At 40.8% G+C, this 21236-nt stretch overlaps 1 protein-coding gene across 5 annotated transcripts in view; it reads right to left on the reverse strand.

The window, feature by feature from the left end:
* ARHGAP22 (Rho GTPase activating protein 22) overlaps positions 1 to 21236 on the reverse strand; it is a 126039-nt gene that overhangs the window by 69187 nt on the left and 35616 nt on the right. Inside the window, exon 1 of one of the 5 annotated variants that reach the window (XM_085583618.1) lies at positions 17895 to 18610. The exons of 3 other annotated variants lie outside the window; for them this stretch is intronic. In XM_085583618.1, the coding sequence (XP_085439744.1) occupies positions 17895 to 17937 (43 nt within the window). In that variant the 5' untranslated portion in view covers positions 17938 to 18610. Of the gene's footprint in view, positions 1 to 17894; positions 18611 to 21236 lie in introns of those variants that run through there. One more of the 5 variants, XM_085583619.1, reaches the window with a different exon arrangement.

Below are 21236 nucleotides of genomic sequence, written 5' to 3' on the forward strand. Positions count from 1 at the left end.
TCTCCAGCCTGATTGCCTTCTATGATGAAACAATTACCTGGCTGGATGAGGGAAGAACAGTGTTTTTAAGCATTGTTTATCTAGACTACAGTGTGGCTTTCAACCCTGCCTCTCACAACATCCTCATTGGCAAAATCAGGAAGTATGGACTGGCTGAGTGGTCAGTGGATGGGAAACAAGCTGAACAGCAGATCCCAGATGATTGTAATCAGGGTCTCGTTGGAATTCTGCCATTCGTGGTGTCCCACAAGGTCCAATAACTTCAGATGATGGGGCAAATCAACTCTTCTAGAGGCTCTTAAGCATTAAGAGTCACCCAATCATGTCATTACAGAAAACAATGACAGGTAAGTGTCACACAACAGAGACATGGGACATCTTGTAATGGGATGTGCACAGAATCAAACGCATTTTCTAACACATTATCAGATATGTTTTTGTTGCATGCATAGGAGCTCTCAGAATTTAATACACCTGAAAAAATTACCTTTTTCATGTGCTAGGAAAAATCTAGGGAGCCTCTGGGTAGGAGCATAGTGGGGATAGGACTAGAAGAACAAACCCTCTGGTCCTTAAACCAATTCCTGCCCACAGCTGAAGAATCACCAACAAACAGGACAGGAATGGGAATGTTCTGGCCTGTGTTGGTGTATTCTTGGCATCCTTGGATTAAAATTTTTGAAACCTCAAGCTGCCCTTACAGTTTTGGAAAGCTGTAAATGCAGGATGAAAAGTCCTAAATTAATATGCCTGCCTAAACTGTGAAGAGTTTACTTTGGCTAAAGAGAGTTGATTTTTTCTCCCCTCACTTTTCAGGAAACAGAAGTCAATATGCTCATTTACATACCACTGCTACTATGCAATTTGGCCCCATTCAGGTGATACCAGAAATCCTTTGTGTCATTCCACTAAAACGTAGAGCTGTGGTGGAAAGAGAGTGACAGTAGTGCCTAAAGATGCTCACCAAGCCTGGGCTGCCAAGTGCTGGGTGCTGTCTAAGCATGCAGCTGGCAGTCTCTGCTGTTTGCAAGAAGGAACAACTGGCTGAGACAAACAATGACTAAAAATAGTCTAAGGAGAGAGCAGTAGCTAATGAGCATGTGCCTGGCTTTTTTAGACCACAACAAGAGCTGGTCCATGCCCTGCAGAGCTTATCATCATAGCAGACTAGAGAACAGACAGGCAGGGAATTGCAGGCAGACAAAGGGAGCAGTGTGTGTTCACAGCCTCACAACAGGCATCACAACAGGCAGGGGAAGGAACTCTTATTGCTCCCTTCTGTGTTGTGCCTAATCCACAGTCCACTACAGGAACCAGTCACACACACAGCACATCTGCACATCTGCTTTCTGCTTTATTCCACTCACCTGAGTTGAGTGTGTGCAGTTAACTTCTAGAGACACCTTTCACAGACTCTGCAAGTTAATCACAATACTAAGGGATTGGAAAGTATCTCAAAGCTGTTATCAAAGGAGAAAGAAAAAAAATTATATGAGACAAAATAACTGAAAGATATGTCTATTATTACAGCACATCTGCAGCAAGGAGAAGAAAGCAAAACCAAAGGCATATTTAGGTTATTTCTTGACTTGGAAGTGCTGATTCTTGGAGTGTTAGTATTCAATCACTTTTGTGCTGGATTTTATAAAATAAAAGATAAACCTAGAAAATGTTATCACCAAAGGCCAAATGAAGAACAGAAGATGGAGTTAAACCTGATCCTAATTGAAAATTAGCTTACAAGGCAAAATTCCATTAGGAAACACTTTGAGTTTGTCAATACTCACTTTTATACAGATTTAACTAAATTGACACAAACCCCAACACAGTTAAAATAGATGTAGCCCTTCAGCATAACTAAAGTCAGAGTACATTAAAAGTGTATCAGCATGACTTGGTTGGATAGAGAATTAACTAAAAATCAATTTCCATTTAGTTAAGTGGTTTCAGTAAGAGTGCCAACCAGACACAAGCAATGATGAATTCTAACAACTGCTGTTATTTCTTCTCTAGATTCCAAGTCCCAGCTCCAGTACTATGACTGACGTGCTGTATAAATTAGTCTGCAAGTTTAATTCATAAAACCTTAGTGATATACATCTCAAGCTATGATATAATCACAATTAATGCAAGAACCTCTAGGCAACACTTATTAGGCAAGGCTTTGCTAGATTTTGACTTTCTCTTGCACCTCCATTTTCTAGTGAGTCTGGGCATAATGATGGAGGAATTCAGCTTCAAAAACCTCTCTATCCCTTTTTACAGTCTAAAACGAAGTCATGAGCAGAACTGTCACAGTACAGTTTCCTCTCTGACATTTCTCATGCTCTCCCTCTTGTGGCAAAGAGAGTAATTTTTTTTTTCCTTCAAAAAAAGCCAAACGTCCAATTTATTCAATAAACAACTTTATGCATGAGCCAGCACACATTGCTGAGCCAACAGAGAAAAAAACCCCAAAGGCTGTTATGAAACAAGGCAGAGGCTCTCTCCTACCTTGTTTTTTTCATTTCTAATAGTGGCACTTGCATCAGACAAAGTGCTGATACCAGAAATCTGAGATCCTATCGCACCATCTTTATAGCTGAGGTTTTTTAAACGACTTCCTTTGATTCTCATATTTGGGCCATTGTGACTGTGCTGTAAACTCTACTCTCTATCATGTAAAACTCATTCTCTTATAAGATTTCAACTCTTTAGCAGCAGTGAGATTTGCTTTTATGGCAAAACAGCAGCAGACCAGTAAAGATGTTAGGAAGGAAGGGAAACAGAGGGACCAAAGGCCATTCTCTGCATGCAGATGCACAGTACAACCATCAGACCTGCTCACTCTGTTGCCAAGCAATTCAAAATGAGGATTGAAGGCAAATCCAGCTTTAGTATCCATGAAGTCTCAGCGAATGGGATATTAATAACCATGGCATGTCAACACCTGTAATAATGGTCTTTCATGACATACATTTCCAAAGAAAAATTAGTATGTCTCTCAAAGGTTACATTATACCTACTCCGTTTCCAACTCTATTTTGTATTAGCTACATCCAATATCAACTCCCCTCAATTAGACACATTCATTATTCAAGCTAATCCAACATGCCCTTGAAAACTGGGATGAGGAAACAAGGGTATCACTGCAGGGACAGACATATCTTCAAACAACTGCAGCTTTAAACAGTCTACAGATAGCGGCACCAAGCCAAAGGACTGAAAATAAAACTTACCCCCCAATCCCAGATACAGAGTAATCATAGTGTATCACATTTTTAGACTCAAGAACCAGCCAATGACATATTACTTCAATTTACAACCATTTTATTCTACTGTCCACAGTTTACAGGCTCCATGCTATGTGTGAACTTTTTCTCCTAACAAGTTATATTTTAAGAGCCAATTGCCTTAAAATGTTTTTCAAATGAGTATCAAAGTGACAGCAAACAAGCTGACATAAGTAACCCAGTGAGGGCCATTAGCTGAGTACAAAATTTTGATTTAGCCATAAAGGCTTGCTGTAAGAATTAAAGAAAGCAGAAAATTTAAAATATCACAGGCATAACTGCTTCATGCTTTCCTTCCTATATTAAATGTTTAGGCGCTAAATATTAAAATTATTACTCTAGAAGTCTCCCCATGAGATTGGAATGTCATTACAGTAGCAGACCCTATAATCTGACACAGCATGTAAGAAAGCTTCAGTACAAGTGAACAGTATGAGAATCTTATGCAAAGTGAATATTTTGAGGGTACTCTAAGGTCAGAAATGCCCAGGCAGTAATGGCACACATTGAGAAAGATCTAGGTACTACTTAAGTAGGTAAGAACTGCCCTTAAGGATGTGGAAAACAAGCCCACCATAATGCTAGGAAGAACCGTAGTGCTGCAGCTGCTGACCTCCCAACATAGTGAGCAAGCACCAGAGAAATATTTGCATGTGTCTTGTCTAACATACATATAAACTAAGAGGCCACCAGTCTGTTAGAAATAATAATTGAAGCCTAGGAAGATTTTAAACCAGTGCAGGAGGGAACCTCAGTGGAAACAGGAATTTAACACCACAGGAACTATAATCAGCTCTTCCGTTAGATAAAGACCTGCTAATTTGCTACTCTGAATTTACTAAATCTAGCCTTCAGCTGGTTTTTTTTTGGTTTTTTTTTTTTTTTCATCTTTGATTAGTTTAACCACTTGATCTAGAGCTCCTAGTCAGTTTGGATACAGAGGTGAAAAGTTCATTCCTATCTACAACATACTTCTCCTTTCCCATGTGTCTTTTCTTCAGCACCTCTTTTTGGTCTAACTTGGGCTAGAAGCCTTAAGTCCTGAGAGGAGTTTATGAAGTATTTTAGAGTCTGAAGAAGTGTTCCTCTATTTTTGTCCAGCATTTAAATATTTTTTATTGATTCACACAGGCTATGAATAATATCTAGGGTCCTTAAGTAATGCTACATCTACCTTCTCCAAAAGTCCTTCTGATGAAGGTTGACTGGATTTGAAACAAACCTGGAAAGTAATTCTTTATAAATGGTGTACAGTGCGCTGGTCTGATCTACCCACAAGCCCACAGCAGGAGAATGCACAGCCATTGACAAGTATTCTAAGAAGGTTTGCCTGCTATAACAGTTCCAAACAGAGCTTCAACTTGTACTTCAGAAGTTAATGCTTTCAATAAATTTCTTTCAACCCAATTTGATAACACTGTGATAGACTTCAACTGCTTGAACTTTTTCTAGGCAATAACAAAAACTAGGGATTCAACACCTAAGTTTCACCTCCTCACCATGGATGCTAACATAAACAAAATAAAAAAATCACTGTCAAAATCAGTAACCTCATCCCTCTGATTATGGAGCACTACCAGTCCTGAACAATTAATTGCCACACTAGCTACTTGCATGTACACAATTTAGCCAGTTCATTAGGATAACATCATTAACATGACTATTAGTGAGAACTCACGTGGCACTTTAAATCACCCAGATGCATCAACTGAATTAGAACTTAGAGAAACTACAAAGTGAGAGCTCTCCATACATTTTAGATGGCCAGATAAAAGGAACTGAGAATTTGTTGGTTTTGGTTCTGCCTCTCCCAAACCCAACTGTGAAGGCAAAGTGGGTTAGAGGTGTGCAGCAGAAAGGGACACGCCTCTCCCCTAACAGGACAATGTAAAAGTCACTTCCTTTAGCACACTGTGAGCAGGCTGGTACACAACACCAAGGACCACCTTACAGCACCAGTCTGGCTGCTCTCTAAGTCCTTTACAACACTGTCAGTATTGCCAAGGGTCAAACATACTTCTGGTGCAAAACAACTTGTCCTGCCCCTTCCAATAATCCCCATCCTGGGAGGACACTTGAGATGACAGCATTTATGTACCCTCCTTAAACAGGGCCTCATTTCAGTAAACAGCAGCTCTAAAAGAGCATCTGGGTAATGACCTTGGCTTCCCTAGAAACAAGGCACTAAAAGCATAAAAAACCCTCCAACAGGCTAACCCTAGTCAAAGCAATCCAAACAGGCTCCATACTTGAAAATTACTTTGCAAAAAACCCTTACTACAGATTAGCTCCAAGGATAGCAAAACTGTTCAAAAGTAATGTCTACTTTTTTGGAATACCTCCTGCATGTTTAGATAAGTCCAGAAAAATAGATAAATTACTTTAATCTCCACTGGGATAATAACTGTTCCTTCATATCACAAAGCAATTACTATAAAATTTCTATTAAACCAAAGCAAAGGTCTTTGCCTCAAAGAAACAGACAAGAGCAGAGGCAGATCTTGCAGTGCACACACAATGAGTAAGTAAAAATACTAAAATTAAGGTCAGACCGTCTACTTAGGACATCTTTAGAATTTACCAGCCCTTATATCTAGCACAGTCTGTTTTCAAGGGAGATGCTGCATATTCTTCAGCTATTGTATTTTACTTTGCATTTCCAACATAAGAGAGGTATGCCCATAAGTTATCATACCTCTGAGAAGGATGAAAGTTTAAGATGCATTAAATTGCTAGTCAGAGATCACAGAGCTGCATCCTAATACTAAGAGCAGAACAGTAAGCTTAGCTGAAAAGAGAATAGATTTTCTGATGATGATAACAGAACTCAGGAGGAGTTGTAATTAATCACCTCACGTTCCTCTCATTTTTAAGAAAGCTCATTACATCAAGAGGAGGAAACAGAGGCACTGCAAGCTTTGACAGAAGAGCTTGAACTATGCATAAGGAGTTAAAAAATAGAAAGTTGCATCTGATTCACTGGAGAAAGAACACCAGGGGAAGAATGGAAGTAGCCAAGCAGCAGAAGACAAGTCTCCACAGGTCCAAGAGCAAGGAATTGTAAGATTTGAATTCCACATTTTCAACAAATACACCATCTTCTGCACTACACTGTCCTGCAGAAAAGACCCTCCTCCAAATAAAGAGAGCTTTAGACACTTCTTATATGCTTCTGTACATCCTGTGAGCACTCAGAAATCACAGAAGGAAGATTTTTTCCTTTGTTTTAGACAAACCAATGGATAGAGGGATGTTCTCTTATATTAAGCAGACACATCCACTTGTAGAAACAGAATCACTGCTGTCATGTATGACTGCTATCATCCCTGTGTTGCAGTAAACAGAGAAATGCCTTTAGTAGGGGAAGGAAAAAATATGTGCACGTCTTATTTAGGATATAAACTGGTTCTATGCCATTTTTGACATGCTGCACAAAATAAACCAGAGTATTAAATATAAACCTGACACTGATGATGATGCAATGTTAATGTCTAACACTCACTGTGGACTAAATAGCTGTAAGTACCTCAGGGGTATTTAATAGGTATGAATATATTTAAGGGTTGCAAAGGGCAAAAAATATTATATAAAATTATGACTCTTCCCCATTTCATACTAAGTTGGACCTCCAATATTGTGTGTCTCAGGCTTTCCAGTACATTTGCATAGATTCAAATTGGTGTCCAAACCTACACAACCTTTTCCAGGCCCACAAGCAGAAGCTGCCTTCCCTGCTTTTTCTGAGGATATCCTCCCCTGCATTTTCTGAGGCTCATTCTCTTTCAGTGATGCAGAAATCACAGGGACGCATACAATGCAATAGTATGTTTCAATGCATAATTTAGCCACTTCTGAAAGTTCCCATGACTGCTGAATTCTGTATGGCAACCTGCACTAGCTCTGCACACAACTCACAAAACATCAAGTCAGCTCATGTGATAGTAATTACAAAACTCCCAGAGGAGTAGACCTTGATGGAGGCTTCAGTTGAAAGCTATTATCTCGTTCATATTGATTCCCTATAGCATTTACATTTTAGAACAGAACAGATCTGCCAGAAATGAAAACTACTGGGGACTATTACTCTGATTTGACTGGACACAACATCCTAACACAGGCTGAGGATGTCAGAACCGACTGATTTCCTCCCAGGAGAAATCCACCTAAGAAAATCACCCTCCTCATCCCCATACATAATCACAAATGGAGATTCTCCTTTCTATATGACTATTTTTGACTCAGATTACCAGATCCTTTATCCCTGAATTTGATGACATTTATTCACATGAAAGACTCACTATAGAATCAGTATTGGACACTAAAGGTTGTATCTTTTAGGAAATTGCCACTAAAATATCAATGCCTCCCCTGCAGATCAGACACTGGTTGCTGAGACTGGGCATGCCTTCCCACCCCCTCATCAAGCCACACTGTCTCACTGGGACCCAGGCAATAATAGATGGCCTCTGCTGCCTTAAAGATGGCTTTCACTTAAGACTGACAAAGGATAGATCTCATCTCCTGTGCTATTAAATGACACAGGCTTGGACCTAGCTCCTGGGATGACATCCCAGCATTCTATGGTTTGTCTGGAGTGCTAACAGCAGCAAAGGTTTTGCCAAGTCATCACATGCACAGATCTTTTAATGTCCTACATTCAAGTTCTGCTCAGCTTCAAATCTGGAATTAAATTGAATTTAAATTGAAATAAGCAAAAAGAAAGGATTGGGAGTAAAAACCATTCTGCTACAAGCCTCTAGATCTATTCTTTGGCTATACTTAAATGTCTGATGGAGCTCAGTTGGTGTCAGTTTCAGGGACTGCCACACACCTCAATTGTATTAAACCATCATTTCTCAGAGCCATGCTACACCTTAGCCCAGAAAGCATTTTTGTGCACAGTACAAATAAAATTAAAATCAGACAAAAGCAAACTATTTTAGGATGTCTTCAGTGCAAAACTTTCCCAATGTTCCAGGACAAAAAGACACCAAGACCCCTGGAGCATTGCTGCTATTTAAGGAGAATTGTCTCAGTATGTTTCATTTAATCAAAAAATATCCCACATATTGACCCCATGAAAGAAAAGTCTGTGCACTTTTTGATTCTTGAAGACAGCAAAAAGACTTGTTTGAAATAGCCAACATAAGTCTTCATCCTCTCTCCTTTGGGCTCTGCATTCCTTCCACAACTGAACAGACAGAAACAAACCTGCATTGTCACACAGCAAAGAATAAAGTTGAGACATCTATCATTTAAGCATTTAAGCATGTATTTTTTTGGATAGACTACTGAATGCTAATCTGTGCTGGGAGACAGGAATCCCAAGTTTTCTCCTGCAGCCTGCCAGGACCTTCTTTTCAGAGCTGCCATGCCCTCGTATCTGCCACTGCCTTCAGTGAGTGTTCTGCAATGCATTTCTGAAGGTCAGTCCCTCAACTCCTCAGTGTCTCAGCAATCTCATCAGTAAAATAGGAATAGATTAGATCTGTACTCCAGCTGAATTACTCCCAAGCACTGTAGTAATGTGTAGCATCATTTATTTTATTCCTTTATTTTGCTCTGAATCAATGGAGCACTCAACAAGTGCAGATTTACAGCTGCTGCAAGTCTCTTCAAGCAATAGAGCTCTGGAAATTCAAGTTATTATTCTAGCTGTCTGTGCCAGGATATTCACAAGCAGCTATAAGGTTATAACTACCATTAAAATTTGCAACAAAATAGGTCTGGCTGGAGCCTGAGTCTGAACTACACTAGGTGGTGATATTTGGGTGGTGCTCAGTGCTATTGAGGCTATTCTATTCCCAGAATTCATGTTTCTCAGATCATACACTTCTTATTTAGCTGAACTAACAGATCAATGTCTCAAACCCAGACTTTTCTTTTAAGAAATAGTGCCCATTAGTGGACCTGAGATACCACGTTTCCTGGCTGAAATTCCAGCTGATAAAAGAGCATTCTAGGTCTCTGCCTCAGTTTTCCTTTCTATAACGCACAGAAAATACACCTACAGAAGTGGAGCTATTTTTACTGATCTGAACTCTAGCTAACAAAAACCCAGGGCAGGTAATATTGATTGTGCTTCCCAAAGTGGCCAAGTGACATCTAGACAACAAAAGGTTAAAACAGTTCAGCAGAGCAGTCTCCAAGAGTAGTAGATAGCAAAAAGCACTTTTACCATCACTGCAGCTGAGCTGGCTTCAACAAAGAAGAAAACTTCTCTTTCATAAGAAAAAAAGTTAGCAACTTCACTGAGAATCTAGGAGGAAAAAATACAAAAACTAACAGTTCAGTAAACAGGAGCAGCACCACCACATAAAGGCAACATATATTCTGAGGCATCAAACCAATAAAGAAAAAAAGAGAAAAAAGTAAGGAAAACACAAAATTTATTATTCAAAATATTGTATACTCCCTGTGCTAGGCAAGACTGTCCAGAAGGATCACTTCACTACAACAACAGAAATTTAGCTGAAATATTGAAATGTCTTTTCCAGAGCTTAAGTTGTCACTAGCTGTTAAAGACATGATAAAACCTAGTGTAGAGGTAGATTAACTCCCACCTGCTGCTCCAGAGCCCAATCACTTCAGAGACACCTGGTGCTAGCCACTGCCAGACAGAATACCAGCCCCGGCATTAGACCCAGTCTAGCAACTGCTCCTTGCTCAGAAAAAGAAAACAACAGACTTGATAATTTGATATTAACAGCACAGCAAGAGCTCTATCCAGGGAAACTGAACTGTAAGTGAAAACAGACCTTGAGCATGTTTTGGTTTAGCTACTATCAGAAAAAGGCTACTGTTGCAGAGATTTCCTCAAGTATGATATCACTCCTGCTTTAGGTAATTCAGAAAGCAGTGTTGAGAGCAGATAATAGGTGGGTAAAACAGCTTCAAAACTCATGAAATCAGAGTACACTTTTCTTGAGGAGAAACCACAAACTTCCAAAGGCTTATTTGTACTCCTTGACTCAAAATGTTCGTATCTCAGTGATACACTAACAACCACTCACCTACAGCATCAGAGAAACAAAAGAGAATGATTCTTCAACGCTCCCTGAACTAGCCAAATCTGTTAACAACACCAGCTTGCATCTCTAACAGTTTGAGTTACTCCGTATGGATAAATCATTGGGATGTTGTCAGTGGGAGAGATGACCTGATTAGTTAAGACTACCATGAATTCATGTGGGAGGCTCAGTAGTGTAGAGCTAAGAAGACACAGAGTTTTGGGAAACAGGAGTGGGCGATGCCAACAGACTAGAAAGGCTGCTGTTCTCTGAGGCAGTAAAGCAAATTTTAGGGCATTTTCCATAATACCACAAAACATCCCAGTTGTGCAATACAAAACAAGGGTGCAAATTCTGTCTGTCTTATTCAGATGTACTAAAATGCTATGAAAGGATAAATTTTTTCATGTCAGATCAGGCATAGTCTGCTTCCTCAGGCATGAAGTATCACCTTGAAACCCTACTATAAGCTCTGCCTTATCCAATATAAACACTGATTGATCAGATGGATAAAATCACATTTATACTGTCAGGTGATCTATCAATACACATTGTATATTAATAAGCAAGGAACCGGGATGTTTAAAGACAGTAATTCACAAATTATCTCACTATCAGTGTGCTCAGGGACCCTTTCCAGCCCCCTAAACAGCCTATGAAGCCTCTTAACTAGTCTAGTCTCCTTTGCTCCAAAAGGTTAACTCAAGTCACACCCTCCCTTATGTGTTTCTCCTATACTGAAGTCTCTGTACATTATATATGGCAATATTAAATCTTCAGAATCAGAAGACAATTACAAGATAATATAGAAACATACAGTAAGATCCTAACTCATTGCCACCATCAGCAGGTAAAAAACTGCCCAAGTCTGGCTGAGGCTGGGTAAATCACTGAGAGCAAAGTCTAGGAGCCCCTTTACATTGCTGCTGTTTTCAAGCAGATTCCCCTCATTTCCTTGGAATCTCATTCTCCTTCCTATAGTGATGACTGAACTATACTTTGCCTCCCAAGGGAGAGCTGGATGCCTGTCACTTGAATTGCTTACAGCAAGCCACTCAAAGCACATGAGAATATGCCGGGGGGAACAATACTGCATATGGTTTCTCAGCATTCCTGAGAGCTACAGACAGAAAGGGATTGATGGAGTCAAAGCCCTCCCTCCCACCACCCTTGAGCCCGACTCTGTGCTCCGGAGGGGTGTCTGACCCAGTGGGCTAATCAGCAAGGCACACACATTGGCACACACAGATTTTCCCACACAGAAAGCCAAAACACTGGTTTTTCAAAGCATTACTTCAAGAGCTAGGCACAAAAGGCCTACATGCTTTGGGCAATGGGAGTAAAGTCCCAGATTCCACCTTTTTAGAGGTGCTTAAGTTGTACTTTAGAGGTGCTTTCCATATAGAAAAGAAACCAGCCCTCACAGAGTATGAGGAGACAGCAGTAAAGCAGAAGGTTCATCCAAGAATTTTCCTGTAAGGGACTGACGACTCCCTCACTTACCCTAGTCACCTGCCTTAGTATCCAGGGCAACTCTAGGCAAAATCATCTTGGGCAGCAGACTTGCTGTGCTCATCACACCTTCACCACCATTTCCATTGACACTTTAAACCTCAAAAGTACTGTCTGGCAGACTTTTCTTTTAGCACTACAGGCTGGGGGCAGAGTGTCTGGAAAGTGGCCCAGGGGAAAAGGACCTGCTGCTGTTGATCGGGAGCAGCTGAACATGGTGATCCAGCATGTGCCCAGGTGGCAGAGAAGGCCAGTGGCATCCTGACTTCTACCAGGAATAGTGTGGCCAGCAGAACCAGGGAAGTAATTGTCCCCCTGTACTCAGGATTAGTGAGGCTACAGCTCCAGTCCTGTGTCTGCTTCTGGGCCCCTCACTTCAGAAAAGGACATTGAGGTCCTGGAGCGTGTCCAGAGAAGGGCAACAGAGCTGGAGAAGAGTCTGAAACTTGAGTCCTAAGAGTAGCAGAGGGAGCTGGTGTTGTCCATCCTGGGGAAAAGGAAGCTCAGGGGATACCTTACTGCTCTCTACCTGCAAGGAGGCTATGGCAAGGGTCAGCCTCTTCTCTCAAGGTAACCTGCAACAGGACAAGAGGATAAACTATGTCAGGGGAGGTTCAGGGTGGATATTACTCAGAGTAGTTAAACTTTGGAAGAGACTGCAAAGAGAGAGTGGTGAAATCACCATCCCTGGAAGATGTCCCCAAGAACAATGAATGCAAGTTCTGCCTGTGGTAGGATGCCAGACTGAAAGCCCTTATGCAGAGATGAACACTGCATTTAGGAAAAAAAAGAGAGAAGAGGCTATAAAACAAGCTGGAGAAGAGAGAGTTCATCCAATTTTGTGCAGTTTAGAGAGCTTTCCTGTCAAGTGAGTGATGCAGTAACAGCAAGCAGAAGCAATGTCACTGCAGGGGTTCATGCTGCATTTATGAGCTCTCTCACTATAAAAGCCTGAATGCAGATCAACAAGTAACAAGACTGTTGACAGTAAATACAAACTAGAGGTTATGTATACTGCAGATGTTACCAAATCTTCAGGTGTTAGTTCAGTTGTCTACAGATAAAACACAGCAGGTAATTTAACCTATAAATAGAAGTTCATTGAAGACTAAGAAAATAATTGCTTCAGCTTCTCAGCTTATGTGGTTGTTAGACATTAAAAACCTCTGTGCCCCTGCCCTCAGTGTAGCAGTATTCCATAGTTCCCCTGTTTAACATACAGGTACTGATCCACTACTTTGCTTTTGTTTTGGACCCATATTTCCTGTCCTGACAAAATTGTATCCCACTCCACTTAATATGCCATATGTCCTCATTTTTGAGGGACATAGTCCAGCACTGCACAAAGTAACACTTTCTTGGATAAAAGTGGCAACAAAGTATTTTGCAGTTCTGCTAATTTATTAATAATATAGGAAGAAATAAGTCTTTTTAACTGAAACTGATATTTTCAAGTTACATCAATCAAGAACTGTAGAAATACAAGTGTTAAATAAAAAGTCTTTTTAATGAAGTGTCTCAACAAAAGAACGGCAATTAGTTCTGCTTAGCGGTTAGCCAACATCAAAAAACAGATGGCGAATTGAACAAGGGACCAAACATATGGTCAAGCCTCTGAAATGCTATCAGTTAATTCCTTTTCTCTTCAGAGCAAAAGTAGAAGAGATCATAAAGGTAAATAGTATTTTTCCAACTAACTCAGCAACAGCTCTGCCATGTAAGGTCAAAGGTTGCTCCTTGCTTTCATTGACAAAACCAGTCACAGAGATGTTTCCTAGGTAAGTAATAACTAACCAGATAACTTCAGGATGATATTTCTTCCTAAAACAAATCCCCCAAGTTATCAAATTTCTAGTTATGACAGAAATAATTAAAGTCTCCCACGTGCCCAAAATGTACCTTCCAAATGCCATCCTTAGTAGCTATAGGCACATGGAAAAAGGAGAGGAAGCACATTTGGGTGCACACAGGGAATGCCAACTGGAGAACCATGCAGGTGGCATACTCTGCTGTACTCACCAAGAAAATCCATTGACTTATGTTTTTGAAGAGACTGTGCATTCCTCCTTTATCTCCTTTGTTATGGCTTCAGTTTTCAAAAGAATGCAGAATGAAGAAAACTCTGAACTCCTTTTTGCTACTACAGTTATAATGTAAACTGACCACCCTGTTGAAATGAGGAATGAGTTCACATCCTAACTTAATATACATTCCCACCCAACACAGGCTGTTTTTACAGTGCTTAGGTCACATCACAGAAAAGTGTTTCTCACAGGAAGAAAAGTATGCAACATAATAAGCACACAAGTTTATTCATACACATGCTGGGCACTTCATAGCTCTGTGCTACCATGTGCTTCACATGACTGCACAGCCAATCACACTGTCCCTGGGAGAGCCAAATGTATAAGATTATGATCAAAATCCTCCCAGTACTTTTAGTGAGAGCTCATTCTGGACTTCTGTTAAAATCTATATTTAGTTACTGTGGAGGTGCAAAAAGAATCTGGAACAAGAAGATAGAGGAAACAATTTAGCTTTTTTTTTTAACAGGAGAATTAATTCCTTAGCTCTGAGGTAGTATTATGAATCCCAAGGCCACATTTCTAAAGTATTTCAGACTAGAAGATGCTGAACAGGTTTTATTTGCATTAAGAATTGCAGACTTTCAATTGCAGTCTTCTCGTAAATCCTCACGCCTTTTGCTTCTACACAGGAAAGTATTACATTCATCCAACAGATGCAACTGACTTTTTCCAGACTTCCTCTTCTATTCCTTTTACACAAAGCACAACCATTATAAAAAAAAACTAGTGAGTTTTGGCATCTCAAGTAAACCCCATTTTCCCAGTTTCCCTGTCTTACAAGCCCTATATAAACACGGTACCTTCTTAAACACAAAATTGTAACAGCAAGAACACCTTGGCAGCTGACACCAGACAAGACTGAAAGGGCAAATACAATTTGGTTGAGAACTAGAGTTGTCCTTCAGCCTTTATACTTGCACCTATTTGAAACTTTTTTTCTATAGTGAATACAAGGTGGGCCTCCCCAGGAGACCTAAACTGAGCAGAACTGGTTGATGACCAGATTAAACCAAGTAAAGGCAGAAGTCACAGTCTTGGTTACATTGCATCACTGGAAAGCCACCAGAAATCTTTGTAATACTAGAGTGCAAGATTTTTTTGAAACATCTGATGGGGAACAGTATAAACAATGCCAAGAAAAGAAATAGAATCACACTGAAACAAGCAAGCACAGGAAATAGTGAAGTGTAAACCAACCATAGCACATGGCAAACACTCTCCCAACAGCTTCAGGTTCTAGACTAGTGAGAGCCAACAGTACCACAGGGTGAGGTGGAAGGAGGATTTATTTCTAGTTCCCTTCCAATTCCAACCATCTATCACGTCCTTCTCCCACATTATGACTTCAGTACACAGCAATCAAGTGACTCTAATGGACAGGATAAAGGGACAATTCAGTATTCCTGCCCAGGAATCTGTTACTTTCCAGCCAGTGTGGTAATTCTACTACAGGGACAGAAGGGGAGATGAGCAGGGAAGGATGAAAACTCAAGCTTTCCATTCTGGCCTTAAACAAGTGCAAATATCCTTAAACACTCATCCCCCCCTTATTAAGCTTGTCTCTGTCTCTGCTATGTGCAGATAACCCACTGCATTCAGGGAGACACTTCAGCCTGCAACTTTCAAGAAGTAGGAATCTACTCATCAGCTAGCCCTATCTGTGCCTAATGTGCTAAAAGGCTATCAGAAAAAGCTGATAGGGCAGATGCAGTGACACAAAACATTGTTATCAGTACCCAGGTCCCCAGCCACACCCCTTCCACATCTGCTGAAAGCATTTTCACAGCAAAGCAGATTCGTTGAAGCTCATGATCAAAAGGCCAGTGCACCCATAGCCTAAACCATTCCTTAAAGACAAAAAAGCAAAGCAGCAGGGGCAATCTAAATCAGTGGCTTCCCTACAGATCTTAAAAATTTAGAGCCATCTGAAAAGCACTGGAAAACAAGCTCACTGCTTTAAAGGGACCCATGCCAAACACCAAGGAACAAGCGAATTTCAGCAGCATCATACAAAGCCAAATTTGGTCCCCAATTAAGAATACAAATGGCCGCCTGGTACTTCAGGTCTTCCCTCACAGTGACTGATCAGCAAGACAGGGCAGGGACTTTTTACCTCACCAATCATGTTAGTATCAATACTGAAGTTATATTAAACTTGAGAATTGTTAAATTTCATGCACATAATCCTTGTGAAGTCTTCAACCTCCTACATGGGTTAGGAGAGTCCACTAAGAAATAGATCTATTCTGTTACACAGGAATTACTTAAAATATATTTTCTAAATAAGACAAAAGAATCCTGAAGGACCTTCAACAGGCTAACCTTGAAAGAAGTTCCCAAAACATTTGTTAGTATTACATACTCAATAGGGTTCCACAGGAAAAATATAATTTAACACGAACACGTATCTCAACTGTACCAGTTCTCAGAGAATTGTGTAGCTTCACTGTTGTCTGCAGGTTTACACAAATGTGCAATTTTGACACAAACATACTTTGTTCTTTCAAGCTTGAATGCAATATGCTTGCTGAAACACCCATTGTTTGTAGAGGCTTTTCCCGAAGAAGATAAATACAATTTCACTCAAGTGAATGAGGTGACTGGATTAATGCCAGAATGAGGACAAATGTTTTTTGATAACAACCAATCTAAGCCTCCCTTTCCTCAACAGATTAAAACCAGACGCATATGAAAAATCCTACAGTATTCCCAATCCAAAATTCAGGGGTATTTTTCTCAAATCTTTTTTCCTTATGTCTTTAGAGGGAAATTCACATCCATTCGCTAGGTTCCACGCTGACAATCTTAGCATAGTCAACTCAATAATAATTGAAAGACTAGATACACCTTTACCTGGTCTTTACTCCTGACAGGGAAATTTACTTCAGTTTTTATGCTTCTAATATAATTGACAGCTACTGATATTACTTCAGATCAGCACACTTTTCCTTTAGCTTTTATACTGCCACCATTGACTTTTTGAAACTTGCCTTCATTTGTAAACTTTATCCTAATGCAGCTGTGATGAAGACAGTAGCCCCATACTCACCAATTTTTCACCAATGTGTTTATTTTTCTTTTTGTCTCAAAACTAGAGCATGTGTGCTAAATTTCTACCATTTTCTGAATCACACTTCCAGCATAGTGACTATTAAGGGTGTTTCTTCCAAAATTTTGCACAGAAATCAATTTTCCCCATTATTTTCTCAAAAATCCAACTTCAGAGGATTTTGATTACTAAAAGAGAACTATTTTCAGCTATCAAAAAGTCAAAACAGTCAAGCGTTTATTTTACAAACTCCAAGCACAGTAACGATTTTGAACATTATTCTTACGAGACTGCTTTCTACCGAGGAAAACTACACTTCTCTTTGGGCTCACACACCATCTGTTGTTAGAGCCCCTTAATATCAACTACAAACTTTTCCCAAAACAGATGGGATGTCAGAGGCTGGTTCCAACACATAATCCCATGCAGGAGGCACCCTGGAGGTAACTGAAAATCCTTAGAGAATTCCAGTAGCTTTAAGCGGGTGGGAGACACTGCCTCCTGAACCAGTTTCTTGTAGACTACTGGGAGCTGGACCCTTCAGAAAATATACAAGTCCTTCACTACACAGAACAGATGAGGAAAGATTGTCAGCTAATGCTGTTGCCACGTTAACAGCCTTTCTGAAAATAAACAACCAGTTTCCCACCCATCAAATTTTATTTGTTAGTAGAGAAAAATAACGAGGATTATGTTTAAAGCATAAGATCACATCGAGACAGTTTTTAAGGGTTTGGTTTAGCTTGCCGAGCTTTTCTGAGCCACAGAAGAAGTGGTGGCACCTCCCGAAGGACTGGACAGGGCGCACAGAGGGAGAACGGCCGGGTTTCGCACTCCCCCGGTGCCGCGGAAGGCAGCGGAGCCCGCGGCTGCCGAGCGCGTCCCCCGGCCGGGCTGCGCGCACCCGCCGCGCACCGGGGAAGGAGAGGTTCCCCCGAGGTCACAGCTGAGGGAAGTTAGTTACCTCTGGGCTCCTCACGGCAGCCTTTGCAGGAGCACAGCCCCATGGCAGGTGGCAGCGTCCCTCGCGGCCCCAGCCAGCCCGCTCCCTGCCAGGCGGGGCCGCCTCCAGCATCCCTGGCAGCGGGGCGGGCAGCGGGCACGGGCTCCCGAGAGGCTTCGCAGGGGCAGCGCAGGTTGGTGCCCCGGAGTCCCCCGCCTTGGTCGCCCGTATTTCCAGCCGGCCTCGAGGCAGTACTCGGCGCTTCACGGCTCCCTGCCTCTTAAACCGCACTGGCTTATTAATTATAGTGGCCCCTTTGAAGGGGTGAGAGCCACCGGAGCCTGCTTTATGCGAGAGGCTCTCGGATGGCCAGAGGGCAACAGACGCCCAGCGTAAACCTTCAGTGTGCAAAAAAAGATAGCAGATAGACTATTTCACCTCTTGCAAAACTCTCAGGACAGGACAGGGTCATATGGTATATCACCCGCAAGAGTAAACACCATATATCTGAGTCTCCACAGAGATACTGAGTGTCGAAGGGACCTTGCATTCTTGCAAAGGTCAGCACTGCTCTAGCAATATTCAGAGGGCTCGTTTACACTCACTTTTAATTGCATTAACCTAACTGAGTCACCAGCCACAAAGACAAGATAAGCTTTTTGTTTTGGGATAAGGAAAGAACAACATCCCTAGAACAGATGTTTGCTGGATCTCTGATCACTGTGTGCTTGTTCCCTAGACCCTGCAGCACTTCGTGCAGCAGGGACCCTGCTTATTGCAGCTCCACTGCCCAGCTGCAGCAATGCCCTAAGCACTGCAGCAGACACTGTTTTATGCACGAACTCACAAGCAAACTGGTGCCTTTGCAAAGCTTGGATCAAGCTAAAGGGTTGGATGTCTCAAGAAAGTGACTGAATGATAAAGTCTTTTCCAGGCTGGACACTGCAGAAGAATACACTCTGATAGCAGTGTGCAATGCACAAAAATGTGTTTGGGTGGGAGGGGAGAAAGCTAGACAAATACAGGTTTGAAAGTAGGGGAGGTAACAAGGAGCTACATCTTTCAATACAGTTAAAATACCAGAAACAGCCTGAGCCCAAGACCTGATCTACAGGTCCAGTTCCCAGTACATATCTCAGCCTCTTGAGCTAAAGTTCTTTGGAAAGGACTTCCAGAAGAGAAAATTAATAACCTAAATAGTAGATGTCTACCAGGTCTCCCATCAATAAAAAAAAAAAAAAGAAAAAAAAAAAAAAAAAAAACAAAAAACAAAAAACCTACAATAACATTCTACAGAGAGGTCCTTCTGCAAAGTATTCAGCTGTTAACTGCACACTTGAGCAATCCCAGAGTATGAGCATTCATTAGTTAGGACAAAAAAAATCAAAACCAAATCCCACACAGGATAGAAGATGGACAGGGCAGGAAAACTTTCCCAGCACCATTAACATACTAGAGGAAGTTCAAGATATTCCTGCAAGAGAATTGAAGGAAATCCAGTATTCTGGCTTTGCTGGTACCAACTTGTTCCTCTTGGATAGATGCGTGAGGATTCATCTCAGTTGTTTTGCTGAGTCTCTAAACTCATCAGACAGTGCCAATAGCTGACAGCTGATTGGAAATCCATCTCTAGTGCAAAGCGCTCCTTTGCCCTTGTAAAGCAGCAGATACTTCCCTTTCCTCTTGGCTCGAGCGTGATCTGATCTCAGGGAAGAGGCACGTAAACCACCTGCTTGAGGGGCTGGACAATCTCCTGGCAACACTTCTCCATTTCATTTTAAAGCAAGCTTCAGGCAGCCCCCAGCAGGGGGAAGCTTCCCAGGTTCTGGAAAAGCCAAAGCATTTACTAAGGGCACTGCCAGAGCCATGGTAGATAAAACGGATGGAGAAAGCACCCTCCTCTCCAGCTGTTCCAGCCTGGCAGCAGATCAGCTCCATGGAAAAGTGCTGTATGTCAGAGGAACCCCTGGACTACCTACAACATACTGAAATTTGAGTATTTAAGAAGTTGTAGGATTATTATGTATATAAATTCACATGGACATATGGAGGCTGTTGGATTTGGCACACGCTTGGTTCAATCAATCTTACAGCTTCAACAAAGCATTTCAATAATGTTGTTTTTTTTTTTGGGTTTTTTTTTTTTTTTTTTTTTTTTCATTTCTGTAACTGAAGCATTACAGTTTTAAACTCTCCTTGTTTTCACAAAATATTTGGGAAACTAACAAAAAGTTTGTCTTACCTTTTGCTTATGTGATATTACCTAAAGGAATTAAATGACTGAAGGTCATTAATAAAATAAGCTAATATTGACAGCTTTCAGAAAGCCATTCAAAGCTTGCATATAAGTGAACCATCCATGCTTTGAGTTTCACAGCAAAATACAAATTTCAATGAAAACAAAGCAGTCCTTCAACACTAGCTCATTGAGAAAAAAATTCATTGAAGAAAAATCTTCAATGCATTGGTGACTTTGATAGACATTTGTGTCAGTCTTGAATGTGAAAAAGTTTGAAAAAAATACACTCAGAAAAGACAAAGCACCCAGGGAAAAAATTATAGCTAAAGAGTTGTTCATTGAAAATTCAAGCAAAAAGTATGAGTGAAAATGTGATTAAGTAAAGACTCTTAATACCTAGTAAACTAATAAACAATAACCACTACCACCTCTTTTATAAACTGAGAAATCCAGAACATTCATTCTCGACATACCTTCAGTGCACTTTGCAGATCATTTATCATTTTAACTTCAGAGGGAGCTCATTAATTTCCTAAAATTTAAGCCAATATGTGTCTATTGTCAAACATATTGCCAGTCCAAATTCTGGCAGACAGAAAGAGCTAGCAGGCCAGCAGAGTCCATGCATACAAACCAGATACCATTTTTTGTGGGGAGAGGAGGGGTACCATCAAGATTAAAACAAAACAAAAACATTTTGAGATAGCTGAGCAATGTTTGGGAGATGCAGAAGTCAGATGTCTAGATCTGTCATCCCATGGGAAATTCAAGATTCTTTAATGTCTAAACCACACTTAGTTTCTCCTTTGAATGCAGTCAGGCCCAGGCAGATCATCTCAGCAATCAGCTAATGAAGGTAAGAGTGCAGAACTGCCACTCAAATATTTTGCATAAATAAAGGCAACCCTAGTAACTCTCATTCTAGACCCTAACATGTTGATTGATTGCTACAGGTACAAGGTCTGACACAACCTGAAGGGTTGGAAGGCTCAACACAAGATTAATGTATGAAAGGTAGCCAAACCTCTCTGGGTCAAATAAAACTGAGATTTTATATATAATTTTTATGATATAAAATGCACTTATATTTAGACAAAATATATTGTATTTTCAAAATACAAAAA

The sequence above is a fragment of the Lonchura striata genome, chromosome 6, assembly GCF_050655825.1.
Source record: "Lonchura striata isolate lonStrDom1 chromosome 6, ASM5065582v1, whole genome shotgun sequence".
Classification (NCBI taxonomy): Eukaryota; Metazoa; Chordata; class Aves; order Passeriformes; family Estrildidae; genus Lonchura; species Lonchura striata.